Source organism: Bombina bombina, chromosome 11 (assembly GCF_027579735.1).
Source record: "Bombina bombina isolate aBomBom1 chromosome 11, aBomBom1.pri, whole genome shotgun sequence".
NCBI lineage: Eukaryota > Metazoa > Chordata > Amphibia > Anura > Bombinatoridae > Bombina > Bombina bombina.
This window is the reverse complement of record NC_069509.1, coordinates 2,614,614-2,635,027: the sequence shown is the minus strand read 5'-3', so window position 1 is coordinate 2,635,027 and position 20,414 is coordinate 2,614,614. Positions and strand designations below refer to the sequence as shown.

General features: G+C 42.6%; 1 protein-coding gene across 1 annotated transcript in view; it reads right to left on the bottom strand.

The window, feature by feature from the left end:
* SLC5A2 (solute carrier family 5 member 2) overlaps window positions 1-20,414 on the bottom strand; it is a 520,185-nt gene that overhangs the window by 330,065 nt on the left and 169,706 nt on the right. Inside the window, exon 4 of the mRNA XM_053694827.1 lies at window positions 665-873. Coding sequence (XP_053550802.1) covers window positions 665-873 — 209 coding nt within the window. The remainder of the gene's footprint in view (window positions 1-664; window positions 874-20,414) is intronic.

Genomic DNA, 20,414 nt, shown 5'->3' with positions numbered 1-20,414 from the left:
TTTAAGAGAACTGGGAGTGATTTAGTGGGAGGGAGCATGTGGAGTGATTTGGTGGAATTGGTTTGGTGGGAACAAACATGTGGGAGACATTTGGTGGGAGGGAAAAATGGGAGTGATTTAGGAGGAGGGAACATGTGGGAGTGATTTGGTGGGAGGAATCATGTAGCAGTGGTTTAATGGAAGGGAGCATGTAGGAGTGGTTTGGTGGGAGAAGGCATGTGGAAGTGGTTTAGTGGGAAGGTGCATGTGGGAGTGATTTGGTGGAAGGGAGCATGTGGGAGTGATATGGTGAAAGGGAGAGTGTGGGAGGGATTTGGTGGAAGGGAGAGTGTGGGAGGGATTTGGTGGAAGGCAGAGTATGGGAGTGATTTGGTGGGAGGGAGCATGTGGGAGTGATTTTGATGGGAGGAAGAAAGTAGGAGTGATTTGCTGGGAGGGAGAGTGTTGGGGTGATTGAGAGCCTGTGGGAGTTATTTAGTGGCAGGGAACCTGTGGGAGTTTTGGTGGAAAGGAGCAAGTTAGAGTGATTTAGTGAGAGGGAGCATGTGGGGGTTATTCAGTGGGAGGGAGCCTGTGGGAGTTTTGGAGGGAAGGAGCAAGTGGGAGTAATTTGGCAGGAGGAAGCAAGTGGGAGTAAGAATGTAGGAGGGAGCATGTGAGATACCTGGTCGCTGCACCAATACCATGAGGACACAATGGTAAGGCCCAGAATTAGTGCCGGCCATGGGAGATCCCCAGTTTGTGCATCTCGAAGAAGATGTAGGGAATCAGGACGTGGAGATGCACAGGAAAGAGACACATTACCCACAACAGAGGGCACCGCAGTCATGTACTTAGTCATGAGAGCATCATATCCTCCAACGGCACTGAATGCTGTAAGACAGCAAGAGCTGTGATAAAGCCAAGTACAGCCATGAGACAGCCAGCGAGAGCCCTGAGAATGTTAGTGAGAAAGAGGTAGCAAGAGCTCTGAGACAGCCAGGTAGAGCCATGACAGCCAGTGAAAGCCCTGAGACAGTTAGTGAGATAGAGGCAGCTAGAGACCTAGGATAGCCAGTGAGAACCTTGAGACAGCAAGTGAGAGCCCTAAAACAGCCAGATAGAGCCATGAGATAGCCAGCAAAAGCCATGAGACAGGCAATGAGAGCCCTGAGACAGGCAAAGAGAGCAGAGACCTGAGACAGGCAAAGAGAGCCCTGATACAGGCAATCAGAAACCCTGAGACAGGCAGATAAAGCCATAAGACAGCCAGCAAAAGCCCTTAGACAGGCAGATAGAACCCTGAGAGAGGAAGCAAGATCTTTGAGAGAGGCAGAAAAAGCCACGAGACAGCCAATGAGAGCCATGAGACAGCCAGTGAGAGGCAGCTAGAGCCTGAGAAGGCATCAAGAACTCTAAGACTGCCAGAAAGAGCAATGAGACAGCCAGGGAGAACCAAGAGAAAAGCAGTGAAAGAGGCAAGGAGAGCCCTAAGAGAGGCAACGAGAGCCCTAAGAGAGGCAACGAGAGTCCTAAGAGAGGCAACGAGAGCCCTAAGAGAGGCAACGAGAGCCCTAAGAGAGGCAGAGAGAGACCTAAAAGAGAAAGAGAGAGACCTAAGAGAGGCAAAAACAAAATGTATGCTTACCTGACAAATGTCTTTCTTTCTGGATATGGAGAGTCCACAACGTCATCAAATACTATTGGGAATATCACTCCTGGCCAGCAGGAGGAGGCAAAGAGCAACACAGCAAAGCTGTTAAGTGTCACTTCCCTACCCACAATCCCCAGTCATTCGACCAAAGGGAAATGGAAAAAGAAGTAACACAAAGGTGTAGAGGTGCCTGAGGTTTAGTATAAAATAACTGTCTTAAATTAAGGGTGGGGTCGTGGACTCTCCATATCCGGAAAGAAAGAAATTGATCAGGTAAGCATAAATTTTGTTTTCTTTCCTAAGATATGGAGAGTCCACAACATCATCAATTACTAGTGGGAACCAATACCCAAGCTAGAGGACACAGATGACTAGGGAGGGAGAAAAAGACAGGCAGACCTAAACAGAAGGCACCACATCTTGAAGAACCTTTCTCCCAAAAGAGGCCCCAGCCAAGGCAAAAGTATTAAATTTGTAAAATTTTGAAAAAGTACGCAGAGAGGACCAAGTTGCAGCCTTGCAAATCTGTTCCACAGAAGCTTCACTTTTGAAAGCCCAAGAAGATGAGACAGCCCTCGTGGAATGACCTGTAATTCTCTAAGGAGGCTGCTTACCAGCAGTCTCATAAGCAACCAAATTATACTTTTCAACCAGAGGGAAAGAGAAGTAGCAGTAGCCTTCTGACCTTTACGCTTTCCAGAGAAACAAACAAACAGGACAGAGGACAGGCAAAAATCTTTAGTTACCTGTAGGAAGATAGAGCAAGCACAACATCCAAGTTGTGCAACAAACATTCCTTATGAGGAGGATTAGGACATAGAGAAGGAACAACAATTTCCTGATAAATATTCCTGTCCAAAAGAACTTAAGAAAGAAAAGCCAACTTAGTCCGAAGAACCACCTTATCAGCAAGAGTGATAGGGTAAGACGAATCACACTGCAAAGCCGAGAGTTCAGAGAATCTCTGAGCAGAGGAGATAGCAAAAAGAAACAAAAACTTCCAAGATAACAACTCAATATCTATGGAATACAATGGCTCAAATGGAGCCTGTGGCAAAACTTTAAGATAAAACAAAAAGCAAAACTAATTGTACTATAAATATATAAACCTGCTCCACAATAAAAATAGGTCCCTATCACCTACTAAAACTAAGATTAAATATATAAAAAAGATGATATAAGAAAGCCTTAACCTTGTTATTAAAGTTTTGCATATCTAAAAAAGATGAACTGTGGGCGCCTTAAAAAAGGCTGGTCAAGAGCAAACTCCAACAATAAATCTAAATATCAATATATAAATATACCAACAAAATAACATAATTTATGTAAGAACTTACCTAATAAATTAATTTCTTTCATATTAGCAAGAGTCCATGAGCTAGTGACGTATGGGATATACATTCCTACCAGGAGGGGCAAAGTTTCCCAAACCTCAAAATGCCTATAAATACACCCCTCACCACACCCACAATTCAGTTTAACGAATAGCCAAGAAGTGGGGTGATAAGAAAGGAGCGAAAGCATCAAAATAAAGAATTGGAATAATTGTGCTTTATACAAAAAAATCATAACCACCACAAAAAAAGGGTGGGCCTCATGGACTCTTGCTAATATGAAAGAAATGAATTTATCAGGTAAGTTCTTACATAAATTATGTTTTCTTTCATGTAATTAGCAAGAGTCCATGAGCTAGTGACGTGTGGGATAATAAATACCCAAGATGTGGAACTTCCACGCAAGAGTCACTATAGAGAGGGATAAAATAAAGACAGCCAATTCCGCTGAAAAATAATAATCCACAACTCAAAACAAAAGTTTTAATCTCAATAATGAAAAAAAAAAAAAAACTGAAATTATAAGCAGAAGAATCAAACTGAAACAGCTGCCTGAAGTACTTTTCTACCAAAAACTGCTTCAGAAGAAGAAAACACATCAAAATGGTAGAATTTAGTAAAAGTATGAAAAGAAGACCAAGTTGCTGCTTTGCAAATCTGATCAACAGAAGCTTCATTCCTAAACGCCCAGGAAGTAGAAACTGACCTAGTAGAATGAGCCGTAATCCTTTGAGGCGGAGATTTACCCGACTCCACATAAGCATGATGAATCAAAGACTTTAACCAAGACGCCAAAGAAATGGCGGAGGCCTTCTGACCTTTTCTGGACCCAGAAAAGATAACAAATAGACTAGAAGTTTTTCTAAAATCTTTAGTAGCTTCAACATAATATTTCAAAGCTCTTACTACATCCAAAGAATTTAAAGATCTCTCCTTTGAATTCGTAGGATTAGGACACAATGAAGGAACAACAATTTCTCTACTAATGTTGTTAGAATTCACAACCTTAGGTAAAAATTTAAATGAAGTCCGCAACACTGCCTTATCCTGATGAAAAATCAGAAAAGGAGATTCACAAGAAAGAGCAGATAACTCAGAAACTCTTCTAGCAGAAGAGATGGCCAAAAGGAACAGAACTTTCCAAGAAAGTAATTTAATGTCCAGAGAATGCATAGGTTCAAACGGAGGGGCATGTAAAGCCCTCAGAACCAAATTAAGACTCCAAGGAGGAGAGATTTATTTAATGACAGGTTTGATACGAACCAAAGCCTGTACAAAACAATGAATATCAGGAAGATTAGCAATCTTTCTGTGAAAAAGAACAGAAAGAGCAGAGATTTGTCCTTTCAATGAACTTGCAGACAAACCTTTATCCAAACCATCCTGAAGAAACTGTAAAATTCTAGGAATTCTAAAAGAATGCCAGGAGAATTTATGAGAAGAACACCAAGAAATGTAAGTCTTCCAGACTCGATAATAAATCCTCCTAGACAGATTTACGAGCCTGTAACATAGTATTAATTACTGAGTCAGAGAAACCTCTATGACTAAGAATCAAGCGTTCAATTTCCATACCTTCAAATTTAATGATTTGAGATCCTGATGGAAAAAAGGGCCTTGAGATAGAAGGTCTGGTCTAAACGGAAGAGTCCAAGGTTGGCAACTGGCCATCCGAATGAGATCCGCATACCAAAACCTGTGAGGCCATGCTGGAGCCACCAGCAGTACAAACGAACGTTCCATTAGAATTTTGGAAATCACCTTTGGAAGAAGAACTAGAGGCGGAAAGATATAGGCAGGATGATAATTCCAAGGAAGTGACAACGCGTCCACTGCTTCCGCCTGAGGATCCCTGGATCTGGACAGATACCTGGGAAGTTTCTTGTTTAGATGAGAGGCCATCAGATCTATTTCTGGAAGTCCCCAGATTTGAACAATCTGAAGAAATACCTCTGGGTGAAGGGACCATTCGCCCGGATGTAACGTCTGGCGACTGAGATAATCCGCTTCCCAATTGTCTACACCTGGGATGTGAACCACAGAGAGATTAGACAGGAGCTGGATTCCGCCCATACAAGTATCCGAGATACTTCTTTCATAGCCTGAGGATTGTGATTCCCACCCTGATGATTGACATATGCCACGGTTGTGACATTGTCTGTCTGAAAACAAATAAACGATTCTCTCTTCAGAAGAGGCCAGAACTGAAGAGCTCTGAAAATCGCACGGAGTTCCAAAATGTTGATTGGTAATCTCGCCTCCTGAGATTCCCAAACCCCCTGCGCTGTCAGAGATCCCCATACAGCTCCCCAACCTGACAGACTCGCATCTGTTGAGATCACAGTCCAGGTTGGACGAACAAAAGAAGCCCCTTGGACTAAACGATGGTGATCTATCCACCACGTCAGAGAGTGTCGTACATTGGGATTTAAGGATATTAATTGAGATATCTTTGTATAATCCCTGCACCATTGGTTCAGCATACAAAGCTGAAGAGGTCGCATGTGAAAACAAGCAAAGGGGATCGCGTCCAATGCAGCAGTCATGAGACCTAGGAATTTCCATGCATAAAGCTACCGAAGGGAATGATTGAGACTGAAGGTTTCGACAGGCTGAAACCAATTTCAGACGTCTCTTCTCTGTTAGAGACAAGGTCATGGACACTGAATCTATTTGAAAACCCAAAAAGGTTACCTTTGTCTGAGGAATCAATGAACTCTTTGGTAAATTGATCCTCCAACCATGTCTTTGAAGAAACGACACAAGTTGATTCGTATGAGATTCTGCAGAATGTGAAGACTGAGCAAGTACCAAGATTTTGTCCAAATAAGGAAATACCGCAATACCCTGTTCTCTGATTACAGAGAGAAGGGCACCGAGAACTTTTGAAAATATCCTTGGAGCTGTTGCTAGGCCAAACGGAAGGGCCACAAACTGGTAATGCTTGTCTAGAAAAGAGAATCTCAGAAACTGAAAGTGATCTGGATGAATCGGAATATGAAGGTATGCATCCTGTAAATCTATTGTGGACATAGAGAAAGGCCAAAATTCTAGGAATCCTGACCCTACTTCAAGAGTAGCCTTTGGATTCACACAAATAAAGGTATTTACGCCATACCTTATGGTAAATGTTTCTAGTAACAGGGTTGTGAGCCTGGATCATAGTCTCAATAACCGACTCAGAAAAACCACGCTTAGAAGAACGAAGTTTTCAATCTCCAAGCAGTCAGCTTCAGAGAAAACAAGATTTGGATGAAGGAATGAACCCTGAGTTAGAAGGTCCTTCCTCAGAGGCAACCTCCAAGGAGGAAGAGATGACATCTTCACTAAGTCTGCATGCCAGATCCTGCGAAGCCATGCAGGAGCTATTAGAATTACAGGCACTCTCTCTTGTTTTCTATGAGCAATGACTCGTGGAAGGAGCGCAAACAGAGGAAACAGATGCTCTGGCGGTTCCTTGGGATTTTGGTCTAGCATTCCTATCAGGGCAGCCTGCGGATCTCTTGACCTTGAACTGTACCTTGGAAGTTTGGCATGCTGCTGAGACGCCATCAGATCCAACTCCGGCACCCCCCATTTGAGGGTTAACTTGGAGAACACCTCCGGATGAAATGTCTGTCTGCTCAGGAAATCTGCTTCCCAGTTGTCCACTCCTGAAATGTGGTTGGCAGACAGACTACAATTGTGAGCTTCCGCCCACTTAATAATCTGAGCCACCTCCTTCATGGCCCCCCTGGTGGTTGATGTAAGCCACTGAGGTGATATTGTCTGACTGGAACCTGATAAACCGGGCAAAGGACAATTGAGGCCAAGCCATCAGAGCATTGTAAATCGCTATCAACTCCAAGATGTTTATAAAAAGAGCAGACTCCTGAGTCCAAAGTCCATGCACCTTTAATGAGTCCCAGACTGCTCCCCAGCCTAGCAGACTGGCGTCCGTGGTCACAATCAACCAGGAAGGTCTCCGGAAACATGTGTCCTGAGAAAGCCACCACAGGAGAGAGAGTCTCTTGTCGACTAGTCTAGATCTATCCTCTAAAACAGATCCGAATGGTCTCTGTTCCATTGTCTGAGCATGAATAACTGCAGAGCTCTCAAATGGAATTGAGCAAAGGGAATGATGTCTATGGAAGCGACCATCAGACCAATTACCTCCATACATTGAGCTACTGATGGCCGAACAGTAGACTGTAGAGAGAGGCAAGAGGAGAAAATGTTGGATTTTCTGACCTCTGTCAGAAAAATCTTCAAAGATAGGGAATCTATTATGGTTCCTAAGAAGACTACCCTTGTAGCTAGAACAAGGGAACTCTTTCTCAGATTCACTTTCCATCCGTGGAAACGTAGAAAAGACAACAAAATCTCTGAATGATAGTTTGCTTGTTGAAAAGATGGCGCCTGAACCAATATATCATCCAGGTAGGGCCCCCCTGCAATTCCCCAAGACCTGACCACTGCCATAAGAAAATTATGGGAGCTGTGGCAAGGCCAAACGGAAGAGCCACAAACTGAAATGTTTGTCAAGAAAGGCGAATCTCAGGAATTTGTGATGATCCCTGTGGATGGGAACATGAAGATACGCATCCTTCAGGTCTACAGTCATCATGAACTGACTCTCCTGGACCAAAGGAAGAATGGAACGAATGGTTTCCATTTTAAAGGACGGTACCTCTAAGAATCTTGTTGAGACACTTTAGGTCTAGAATGGGTCGAAAAGTATTTTTTTTTTTTAAGTTTTCAAAAGCTTTATTGAGTGTTCAATGAGAGTTACATAGAGAAAGAAAGTCAACTAAAAGCGACAAGAGCATAGGACCCATCAAATAGAAAGTACAACAAATCAGAACATTGCTAACAAATAAGCATAATAGGTAATTTCACAATTAATAGCATTCTTTATAATGAACAACAAGAGTTTCAAGTTCAAAATGTCACCAGAGACTAATAATCCCCGGCAAATCTGGAATGATAAATAGGAGTAGAGGGGAGAGGAAGGGGGAAAGGGTAGAGGGGGGTGGTGTATTATAGGAGTAAGGATAGGAGCGTCAATGTGGGTCAGAAACCTCTGTCATAATGGCTAGGTCAATCTGTGGTCAAGAGATTGGTCTTCCAGGCCGTGTCATAGTTATTCAGTCTGCCCAAGTCAGTTCAAACAAGTCTGAGTTGCCTAGTTTGTAAAAGATATCTTTCTCCATGGTGTATAAATAAATATACCATGGAACTACAGATTTTGGTCCAACTGGGAGGAAGTTCTTTCTTCCAATCACATGCTATAGCATGTTTAATCATTGTGAATAGGTAGATGCATATGTACGAGTGATGTGTTGGTAGAGAGTGTACTCCTATGTGTAGTAGGGCTGTAGCTGGGGTTCTGTGGAGAGATATGCCTAATTTGGATAGCACTAGAAAGCAAGCATTCCACACGGGACGGATCTTGGGTCATTCCCACCAAATGTGCATTGTATTACCCTTCTGGCCGCAGCTCCTCCAACAGTCAGGAGATACACCCAGAAACATCTTGGACAGTCTAGTAGGAATGTAGTACCAATGTGCTAGGAGTTTATAAAAGGTTTCATATAGTGTTGTACAGTGAATTGCTTTCTGGGTTAGTTCTAGGGCACGCCCCCATGTATCTGTCGTTACTGAGGTTCCCAGGAGGGACCCCCACCGCTGAAGATGGACCAGTGTGTCTGGGGATGGAGTGTAGCCTAATAGAGTGTAGTGAAATGATAAGGGCCTACGGAGTCTGTCTCCCCGGCTCCAGACGGCCTCCCAGGGGGTTAGTGGGCGAGCTATCGTAGGTTTGAAGCCCCAACTGACTAAGAAGCTCTTGATTCTGTCATATTCAAATGAAAGATATTGCGGAAGCAGGGGGCCAGATCCAAATTGGGATATGTGTTTAAAACCGTCTCTCGGGGTGGTGGGTAAGAGGTTGGAGACCGTAGTAGCCCCTAGCTGGGCCCATTTAAGTGGATGGGTATCCTGCAAGCCCATAAGAAGGCCAGCTAGAGAAGTTATAGGAGAGGGGTGCGGGGCAATATGTGGATGATGGCGGAGTTTATCCCAGAAACTGAGGCATTCATGAACCACAGGGTTTATCAGGTCTAGTTCTCTGCGGCAATGTGGAGGGGTCCATATCAGGTCCAGTAAATCGAAGTTATAGGGCAATGAGGCCTGTTCGATGGCTCTCCATCTGCACATGGAGTGTCTAACATCGCTCCCTCGTAGTATTGTATTGCAGAGGGTGACCCTATACCTCCCTCGTTCTTAGGGAGCTGGAATATTTTGTGCGCCACCCTAGGAGGCTTAACTTGCCAAATGTGTTTTGTTAGTTCGCTCTGGAATTGCAGTAAAATGTGTTTAGGGACTTTAATGGGGAGACACCTGAACAGGTATGCAAGCCTAGGCAGGAAGGACATTTTCAGTGTGGCTATCCTTTCTAACCATGAGACATGGGTCAAGTTCCGATTCTTTTTAAGGGATCGGAGCTCCGATAGCAAAGGAAGATAATTATCCTTAACAACTCGATTTAGATCACCAGATAGCTTCACGCCTAGATGCAGGATAGAGGTCTCCGTCCAACTGAAGGCGAACTTTGATTTCAGGAGAGCTAGTAGGGAGTTCAGAATGCCCTGCATGTATATCTCAGTTTTCGATAGGTTCAATCTATAATAGGAGTGGGCACTAAAGGAGTCTAGGATCTTCAGTAATCTGGGAATAGTGAGTGCAAGGTCTGACGAAAAAGGAAATTTATGCTTACCTGATAAATGTATTTCTTTTACGATATGACGAGTCCACGGATTTCATCCTTGCTTGTGGGATTTAACCTCCTGCTAGCAGGAAATGGCAAAGAGCACCACAGCAGAGCTGTATATATAGCTCCTCCCTTTCCCTTCCCCTCCAGTCATTCGACCGAAGTTAGGAAGAGAAAGGAAAAGCCAAAGGTGCAGAGGTGACTGAAGTTTAACAAAAAATAAATACCTGTCTTAGAAATGACAGGGTGGGCCGTGGACTCGTCATATCATAAAATAAATAAATTTATCAGGTAAGCATAAATTTCCTTTTCTTTTACAAGATATGACGAGTCCACGGATGTCATCCTTACTTGTGGGATACAATACCAAAGCTACAGGACACGGATGAAAGGGAGGGACAAGACAGGAACCTAAATGGAAGGCACCACTGCTTGAAGAACCTTTCTTCCAAAAACAGATTCAGAAGAAGCAAAAGTATCAAATTTGGAAAATTTGGAAAAAGTGTGAAGAGACGACCAAGTTGCAGCCTTGCAAATCTGTTTGACAGAAGCATAGTTTTTAAATGCCCATGAGGAAGCCATAGCCCTAGTGGAATGAGCCGTAATTCTTTCAGGAGGCTGCTGTCCAGCAGTCTCATACGCCAGAAGGATGATACTCTTCAGCCAAGAAGAAAGAGAGGTAGCCGTAGCTTTCTGGCCCCTATGCTTTCCAGAAAAAACAACAAATAATGAAGATGATTGACGGAATTCTTTAGTCACCTGCAAGTAAAACTTCAGGGCACGGACCACTTCCAAGTTATGCAACAGACGCTCCTTCTTAGAAGAAGGATTAGGACATAATGAAGGAACAACAATTTCCTGATTAATATTCTTATTAGAAACAACCTTAGGAAGGAAACCAGGTTTGGTACGTAAAACCACATTATCAGAATGGAAGATAAGATAAGGCGAGTCACATTGAAAGCTCAGAAACTCTACGAGCAGAAGAAATAGCAACCAAAAATAAAACTTTCCAAGATAACAACTTAATATCTATGGAATGCATAGGTTCAAACGGAACCCCTTGAAGAACATTAAGAACTAAATTCAAACTCCAGGGTGGAGCAATTGGTCTAAACACAGACTTGATTCTGGTCAGAGCCTGACAAAAAGACTGAACGTCTGGAACATCTGCCACATGTTTGTGTAGTAAAATCGACAAAGCAGAAATTTGTCCCTTTAAGGAATTTCTCCAATCCCTCTTGGAGAAAAGATCAAATCCTGGGAATCCTAACTCTACTCAATGAGTAGCCATTGGATTCGCACCAGTAAAGATATTTACACCATATCTTATGGTAGATCTTTCTAGTAACAGGCTTATGTGCCTGAATCAAAGTATCGATGACCGAATCAGAGAATCCCCGCTTAGATAAAATCAAGCGTTCAATCTCCAAGCAGTCAGTTGCAGAGAAATTAGATTTGGGTGTTGGAAGGATCCCTGAATGATAAGGCCCTGCCTCAGTGGAAGCTTCCATGGCGGCAGATAAGACATGTCCACTAGATCGGCATACCAAGTCCTGTGAGGCCTTGCAGGCGCGATTAGAATTACTGAAGCCCTCTCCTGTTTGATCCGAGCAATCACCCGGGGCAAGAGAGCAAACGGTGGAAACACATAAGCTAGGTTGAACGACCAAGGCACTGCCAAGGCATCTATCAGTTCGGCCTGAGGATCCCTTGACCTGGATCCGTATCTTGAAAGCTTGGCATTCTGATGAGATGCCATCAGATCCAACTCTGGTCTGCCCCATCTGAGGATCAGAGTGGCAAAGACCTCCAGATGGAGTTCCCACTCCCCCGGATGAAACGTCTGTCTGCTTAAAAAGTCCGCTTCCCAGTTGTCCACTCCTGGGATGTAGATTGCTGACAGATAACAAGAGTGGGCCTCCGCCCACCGAATTATCTTTGATACTTCTGTCATTGCTAAGGAACTCCTTATTCCTCCCTGATGATTGATGTAAGCCACAGTCGTGATGCTGTCGGACTGAAAGCGAATGAATTTGGCCGAAGCCAACTGAGGCCACGCCTGAAGTGCATTGAATATTGCTCTCAATTCCAGAATATTGATTGGAAGAAGTGACTCAGACTGAATCCACACACCCTGAGCCTTCAGGGAATTCCAGACTGCACCCCAACCTAGTAGGCTGGCGTCCGTCGTCACTATCACCCATGATGGTCTGCGGAAGCACGTCCCTTGGGACAGATGATCCTGCGACAACCACTAAAGAAGAGAGTCTCTTGTCTCCTGATCCAGATCTATCTGAGGAGACAAATATGCATAATCTCCATTCCACTGCCTGAGCATGCTCGCCTGTAGTGGTCTGAGATGAAAACAAGCAAACGGAATGATGTCCATTGCCGCCACCATCAATCCAATTACCTCCAGGCACTGGGCCACTGATGGCCAAGGATTGGACTGAAGGGCTTGGCATGTATTTAGAATCTTTAACTTTCTGACCTCCGTCAAGAATATTTTCATAGATATGGAGTCTATTAGAGTTCCCAAGAAGGGAACCCTTGTCTGTGGAATTAATTAACTCTTTTCTAGATTCATCTTCCACCTGTGAGTCCTCAGAAAGGACAGAACTATGTCTGTATGAGACTTTGTCAGATGGTAAGATGATGCCTGGATCAGAATATCGTCCAGATAAGGCGCCACTGCAATGCCCCGTGGCCTGAGAACTGCCAGAAGTGACCCTAGAACCTTTGTGAAGATTCTGGGTGCTGTGGCCAACCCGAAGGGAACAGCCACAAACTGAAAATATTTGTCCAGAAAGGCAAACCTTAGGAACTGATGATGATCCTTGTGGATAGGAATATGAAGGTATGCATCCTTCAAGTCCACGGTAGTCATATATTGACCCTCCTGGATCAATGGCAGAATTGTTCGAATAGTCTCCATCTTGAAGGTTGGGACTCTTAGAAACCTGTTTAGACTTTTTAGATCTAAAATAGGTCGAAACATGCCCTCTTTTTTGGGGACCACGAAAAGATTTGAGTAAAACCCCTGCCCCTGTTCCAGTATTGGAACAGGACGAATTACTCCCATAGTAAAGAGGTCTTTTACACAACGTAAGAACGTCTCTCTTTTTATCTGGTCTACAGACAATCATGAAAGAAGAAACCTCCCCCTTGGGAGAGAATTTTTGAATTCCAGTTGATACCCGTGGGCCACGATTTCCAGTGCCCAGGGGTCCTGAACATCTCTTACCCAAGCCTGGGCAAAGAGAGAAAGTCTGCCCCCTATTAGATCCGGTCCCGGATCGGGGGCAGCCCCTTCATGCTGTCTTGGTAGCAGCAGCGGGCTTCTTGGGTTGTTTACCCTTGTTCCAAGCCTGGTTGGGTCTCCAGACCCCCCTGTTTAACGGAAGAAGAGGAAGAAGAGGGGACTCCTTTGAAGTTCCAAAAGGAACGAAAATTATTTTGTTTACCCCTCAGTTTAGCTGTCTTATCCTGAGGTAGGAGATGACCCTTACCTCCCATGATGTCAGAAATTATTTCTTTCAAGTCAGGCCCGAATAGGATTTTTCCTTTGAAAGGAATAGCCAAAATCTTTGACTTAGATGACACATCAGCAGACCAAGATTTTAACCATAACGCTCTACGTGCTAAAATGGCAAATCCGGCATTCTTAGCCGCCAATTTGGCAATCTGAAAGGCGGCATCTGTAATAAAAGAATTAGCCAGCTTAAGAGCCTTAATTCTATAAAAAATATCCTCTAAAGGAGTCTCAGTCTTAAGAGACTCTTCTAATGCATCAAACCAGAAGGCCGCCACAGTGGTAACTGGTACAATGCTGGCCGTCTGTTGTAAAAGGAAACCCTGATGAATAAACAGTTTCTTTAGAAGACCCTCCAATTTCTTATCCATAGGGTCTTTGAAAGCACAACTGTCCTCAATATGAATAGTTGTACGCTTAGCCAGGGTAGAAATAGCTCCCTCCACCTTAGGGACTGTTTGCCAAGAGTCCCGAACAGTGTCAGATATGGGATACATTTTCTTAAAATTAGGAGAAGGGGAGAACGGGATACCCGGTCTGTCCCATTCCCTCTTAATAATCTCCAAAATTCTCTTAGGAACCGGAAAAACATCTGTGTAAGCAGGTACCTCTAAGTATTTGTCCATCTTACACAATTTCTCTGGTGGCACCACAATAGAGTCACAGTCATCCAGAGTCGCTAAAACCTCCCGAAGTAACAGGCGGAGGTGTTCAAGCTTAAAGGGACAGTCAAGTCCAAAAAAACTTTAATTTTTCAAATATGGCATGTAATTTTAAACAACTTTCCAATTTACTTTTATCAACAATTTTGCTTTGTTCTCTTGGTATTCTAGTTGAAAGCAAACTTTAGAAGGCACATATGATAATTTCTAAGCCCTTGAAGACCGCCTCTATTTTATTTACTTTTCACAGCAGGGGAGAGCAAGCTCATGTAGGCCATATAGATAGCATTGTGATCACGCCCGTGGCTAGTGGCAGACACTGCACTAATTGGCTAAAATGCAAGTCAATAGATAATAACTAAAAGTCATGTGATTAGAAGATGCTTAGATACAAGTTAGTCACAGAAATAAAAAGTGTATTAATATAACAGTGTTGGTTTTGCAAAACTGGGGAATGGGTAATAAAGGGATTATCTATCTTTTTAAACAACAACAATTCTGGTGTTGACTGTCCCTTTAAATCTAAAGGACATAACGTCCAAATCCGTCTGAGGCAACACACTTCCCGAATCGGAAAGTTCTCCCTCATACAGAAGTTCCCTGACCCCCAAATCAGATCCCTGTGAGGGTACATCGGAAATAGCTAACAAAGCATCAGAGGACTCAGTATTCACATTGACTGCTGTCCTGCTACGTTTGCCCTGTAACACTGGCAACTTAGATAAAACCTCTGTAAGGGTAGTTGACATAACTGCAGCCTTATCTTGCAGAGTAAATGAATTAGACGCAGTTGAAGAACCCGGCGTCGCTTGTGTGGGAGTTAAAGGTTGTGACGCTTGGGAAGAATTTGGCGGCATACCCTGATTCTCCTCAGACTGAGAATCATCCTTAGCCTTAAATAAAATTTGAGTTTTACATTGTAAGGCCCTTTCAGTACATGAGGGACAAAAAGTGGGGGTTCCACAATGGCATCTAAACACATAGAACAAGTGATTTCCTCAAGTTCAGACATGTTAAACAGACTAGCAATAGCAATAATAGTCGTTCTTAGCTTTATTTATTGACCTCTTAAGGCAAAAAACATACACAAAAAAAACTTTACATAAAAAGTGTACTGCACCTTTAAATAATAAAAGCCCAACAATTTTTCTGTTATCTTTAAAACAGCATTTGTGGCAATAAAAATTGTTTTAATGTGCCCAAAATATTCTAATAATATTGCACCGGCTTGCTTAGATGTGTAAAAAGCAATAGAAAATAATTTAACAGTTATGACAAAAAACTCTTTATTTCTTCAGGCCCCTGCACCTCGCCACAGCTCTGCTATGGCGCCTACCTGCCCCCGGAATACACTGCTGCTACTTGAGAAGCTGTGAAGACCCTTCGAATGGCCAAACAAGTTAGGGCCCACCGGAGCCCAGGACTTTGCTGCCTATGCAATCCGGGTGAAACTGCGCGTCTGAGCGCGCGAAAATAGGCCCCGCCCCCCGTGGGCGTAACACTAGCCGTTACAGAGACCTGCATGGGTTGCAAACCCCAAACAGGTCATTATTAATAAAACATAAAGCCATGTGCCCCTCTTACACAAGCATGTCCCAATATCAAGCCTCACTGCCTGACAAAGAAAAAAAAACTATACACCCTTAGGTCAGAAAAAATGTATGACGTTTTTAGCCAGCAACCGCATCTCCCAGCGTTCAGCCCATACTAAACAATTATCATAAGTGATATTAGACACACTTAGCAGTTAATATAAAGGGAATTCCAGGTACACCATTACTATACATGCAGTGCATACTGATTTACCCTCCCCCGATAGGGAATAATGTCAGCCTGTTCTGATGTATCAAGTCTCCCCAGAAACAAATGACTGAACATACCTCAATGCTGCTTGTAGCATGACACGGTTCTCCACACTGAAGATGTTTCTTTACACTACCTTCAACTGCTCAGTGGGAACCAACATGGATCTTAGATAATATTTGATAAGAAAAATAAGATGTCTTCACTCCTCTTGGGAAGTTAGACTGACGATTTCTCCCTGAGGAAAATAGTACTCACTAGCACAATTTTAAAATAAAAAACTTCTTGATTGAAGAATCTAAAACTAACACCTCACTTTACCTCATCCTATCACTAACGCAAACAAAGAGAATGACTGAAGGGGAGGGGAAGGGAGGAGCTATATATACAGCTCTGCTGTGGTGCTCTTTGCCACTTCCTGCTAGCAGGAGGTTAAATCCCACAAGCAAGGATGAAATCCGTGGACTCGTCATATCTTGTAAAAGAAAGAGTAACGTCGTCTGCAAACAAGGCTATTTTATGTATGGTGCCAAAAAACATAATTTATGTAAGAACTTACCTGATATGCCTATAAATACACCCCTCACCACACCCACAAATCAGTTTAACGAATAGCCAAGAAGTGGGGTGATAAGAAAAAAGTGCGAAGCATATAAAATAAGGAAATGGAATAATTGTGCTTTATACAAAAAAATCATAACCACCACAAAAAAGGGTGGGCCTCATGGACTCTTGTTAATATGAAAGAAATGAATTTATCAGGTAAGTTCTTACATAAATTATGTTTTCTTTCATGTAATTAACAAGAGTCCATGAGCTAGTGACGTATGGGATAATGAATACCCAAGATGTGGATCTTTCCACACAAGAGTCACTAGAGAGGGAGGGATAAAATAAAGACAGCCAATTCCTGCTGAAAATAATCCACACCCAAAATAAAGTTTAATGAAAAACATAAGCAGAAGATTCAAACCGAAACCACTGTCTGAAGTACCTTTCTACCAAAAACTGCTTCAGAAGAAGAGAATACATCAAAATGGTAGAATTTAGTAAAAGTATGCAAAGAGGACCAAGTCGCTGCTTTGCAAATCTGATCAACTGAAGCTTCATTCCTAAACGCCCAGGAAGTAGAAACTGACCTAGTAGAATGAGCTGTAATCCTCTGAGGCGGAGTTTTACCCGACTCAACATAGGCAAGATGAATTAAAGATTTCAACCAGGATGCCAAAGAAATGGCAGAAGCTTTCTGGCCTTTTCTAGAACCAGAAAAGATGACAAATAGACTAGAAGTCTTTCGGAAAGATTTAGTAGCTTCAACATAATATTTCAAAGCTCTAACAACATCCAAAGAATGTAACGATTTCTCCTTAGAATTCTTAGGATTAGGACATAATGAAGGAACCACGATTTCTCTACTAATGTTGTTGGAATTCACAACCTTAGGTAAAAATTCAAAAGAAGTTCGCAACACCGCCTTATCCTGATGAAAAATCAGAAAAGGAGACTCACAAGAAAGAGCAGATAATTCAGAAACTCTTCTGGCAGAAGAGATGGCCAAAAGGAACAAAACTTTCCAAGAAAGCAATTTAATGTCCAATGAATGCATAGGTTCAAACGGAGGAGCTTGAAGAGCTCCCAGAACCAAATTCAAACTCCATGGAGGAGAAATTGACTTAATGACAGGTTTTATACGAACCAAAGCTTGTACAAAACAATGAATATCAGGAAGAATAGCAATCTTTCTGTGAAAAAGAACAGAAAGAGCAGAGATTTGTCCTTTCAAGGAACTTGCGGACAAACCCTTATCTAAACCATCCTGAAGAAATTGTAATATTCTCGGAATTCTAAAAGAATACCAAGAAAAATGATGAGTAAGACACCAAGAAATATAAGTCTTCCAGACTCTATAATATATCTCTCTAGATACAGATTTACGAGCCTGTAACATAGTATCAATCACAGAGTCAGAGAAACCTCTTTGACTAAGAATCAAGCGTTCAATCTCCATACCTTTAAGTTTAAGGATTTCAGATCCGGATGGAAAAAAGGACCTTGCGACAGAAGGTCTGGTCTTAACGGAAGAGTCCATGGTTGGCAAGATGCCATCCGGACAAGATCCGCATACCAAAACCTGTGAGGCCATGCCGGAGCTATTAGCAGAACAAACGAGCATTCCCTCAGAATCTTGGAGATTACTCTTGGAAGAAGAACTAGAGGCGGAAAGATATAGGCAGGATGATACTTCCAAGGAAGTGATAATGCATCCACTGCCTCCGCCTGAGGATCCCGGGATCTGGACAGATACCTGGGAAGTTTCTTGTTTAGATGAGAGGCCATCAGATCTATCTCTGGAAGTCCCCACATTTGAACAATCTGAAGAAATACCTCTGGGTGAAGAGACCATTCGCCCGGATGCAACGTTTGGCGACTGAGATAATCCGCTTCCCAATTGTCTACACTTGGGATATGAACCGCAGAGATTAGACAGGAGCTGGATTCCGCCCAAACCAGAATTCGAGATACTTCTTTCATAGCCAGAGGACTGTGAGTCCCTCCTTGATGATTGATGTATGCCACAGTTGTGACATTGTCTGTCTGAAAACAAATGAACGATTCTCTCTTCAGAAGAGGCCAAAACTGAAGAGCTCTGAAAATTGCACGGAGTTCCAAAATATTGATCGGTAATCTCACCTCCTGAGATTCCCAAACTCCCTGTGCCGTCAGAGATCCCCACACAGCTCCCCAACCTGTAAGACTTGCATCTGTTGAAATTACAGTCCAGGTCGGAAGAACAAAAGAAGCCCCCTGAATTAAACGATGGTGATCTGTCCACCACGTTAGAGAGTGTCGAACAATCGGTTTTAAAGATATTAATTGAGATATCTTCGTGTAATCCCTGCACCATTGGTTCAGCATACAGAGCTGAAGAGGTCGCATGTGAAAACGAGCAAAGGGGATCGCGTCCGATGCAGCAGTCATAAGACCTAGAATTTCCATGCATAAGGCTACCGAAGGGAATGATTGTGACTGAAGGTTTCGACAAGCTGTAATCAATTTTAGACGTCTCTTGTCTGTTAAAGACAGAGTCATGGACACTGAATCTATCTGGAAACCCAGAAAGGTTACCCTTGTTTGAGGAATCAAAGAACTTTTTGGTAAATTGATCCTCCAACCATGATCTTGAAGAAACAACACAAGTCGATTCGTATGAGACTCTGCTAAATGTAAAGACTGAGCAAGTACCAAGATATCGTCCAAATAAGGAAATACCACAATACCCTGTTCTCTGATTACAGACAGAAGGGCACCGAGAATCTTTGTGAATATTCTTGGAGCTGTAGCAAGGCCAAACGGTAGAGCCACAAATTGGTAATGCTTGTCTAGAAAAGAGAATCTCAGGAACTGAAAATGATCTGGATGAATCGGAATATGCAGATATGCATCCTGTAAATCTATTGTGGACATATAATTCCCTTGCTGAACAAAAGGCAATATAGTCCTTACAGTTACCATCTTGAACGTTGGTATCCTTACATAACGATTCAATAATTTTAGATCCAGAACTGGTCTGAAGGAATTCTCCTTCTTTGGTACAATGAAGAGATTTGAATAAAACTCCATCCCCTGTTCCGGAACTGGAACTGGCATAATTACTCCAGCCAACTCTAGATCTGAAACACAATTCAGAAATGCTTGAGCTTTCACTGGATTTACTGGGACACGGGAAAGAAAAAATCTCTTTGCAGGAGGTCTCATCTTGAAACCAATTCTGTACCCTTCTGAAACAATGCTCTGAATCCAAAGATTGTGAACAGAATTGATCCAAATTTCTTTGAAAAAACGTAACCTGCCCCCTACCAGCTGAACTGGAATGAGGGCCGTACCTTCATGTGAACTTAGAAGCAGGCTTTGCCTTTCTAGCAGGCTTGGATTTATTCCAGACTGGAGATGGTTTCCAAACTGAAACTGCTCCTGAGGACGAAGGATCAGGCTTTTGTTCTTTGTTGAAACGAAAGGAACGAAAACGATTGTTAGCCCTGTTTTTACCTTTAGATTTTTTATCCTGTGGTAAAAAAGTTCCTTTCCCACCAGTAACAGTTGAAATAATAGAATCCAACTGAGAACCAAATAATTTGTTTCCCTGGAAAGAAATGGAAAGTAGAGTTGATTTAGAAGCCATATCAGCATTCCAAGTCTTAAGCCATAAAGCTCTTCTGGCTAAGATAGCTAGAGACATAAACCTAACATCAACTCTAATAATATCAAAAATGGCATCACAGATAAAATTATTAGCATGCTGAAGAAGAATAATAATATCATGAGAATCACGATTTGCTACTTGTTGCGCTAGGGTTTCCAACCAAAAAGTTGAAGCTGCAGCAACATCAGCCAATGATATAGCAGGTCTAAGAAGATTACCTGAACACAGATAAGCTTTTCTTAGAAAGGATTCAATTTTTCTATCTAAAGAATCCTTAAACGAGGTACCATCTGACGTAGGAATGGTAGTACGTTTAGCAAGGGTAGAAATAGCCCCATCAACTTTAGGGATTTTGTCCCAAAATTCTAACCTGTCAGGCGGAACAGGATATAATTGCTTAAAACGTTTAGAAGGAGTAAATGAATTACCCAATTTATCCCATTCTTTGGAAATCACTGCAGAAATAGCATTAGGAACAGGAAAAACTTCTGGAAT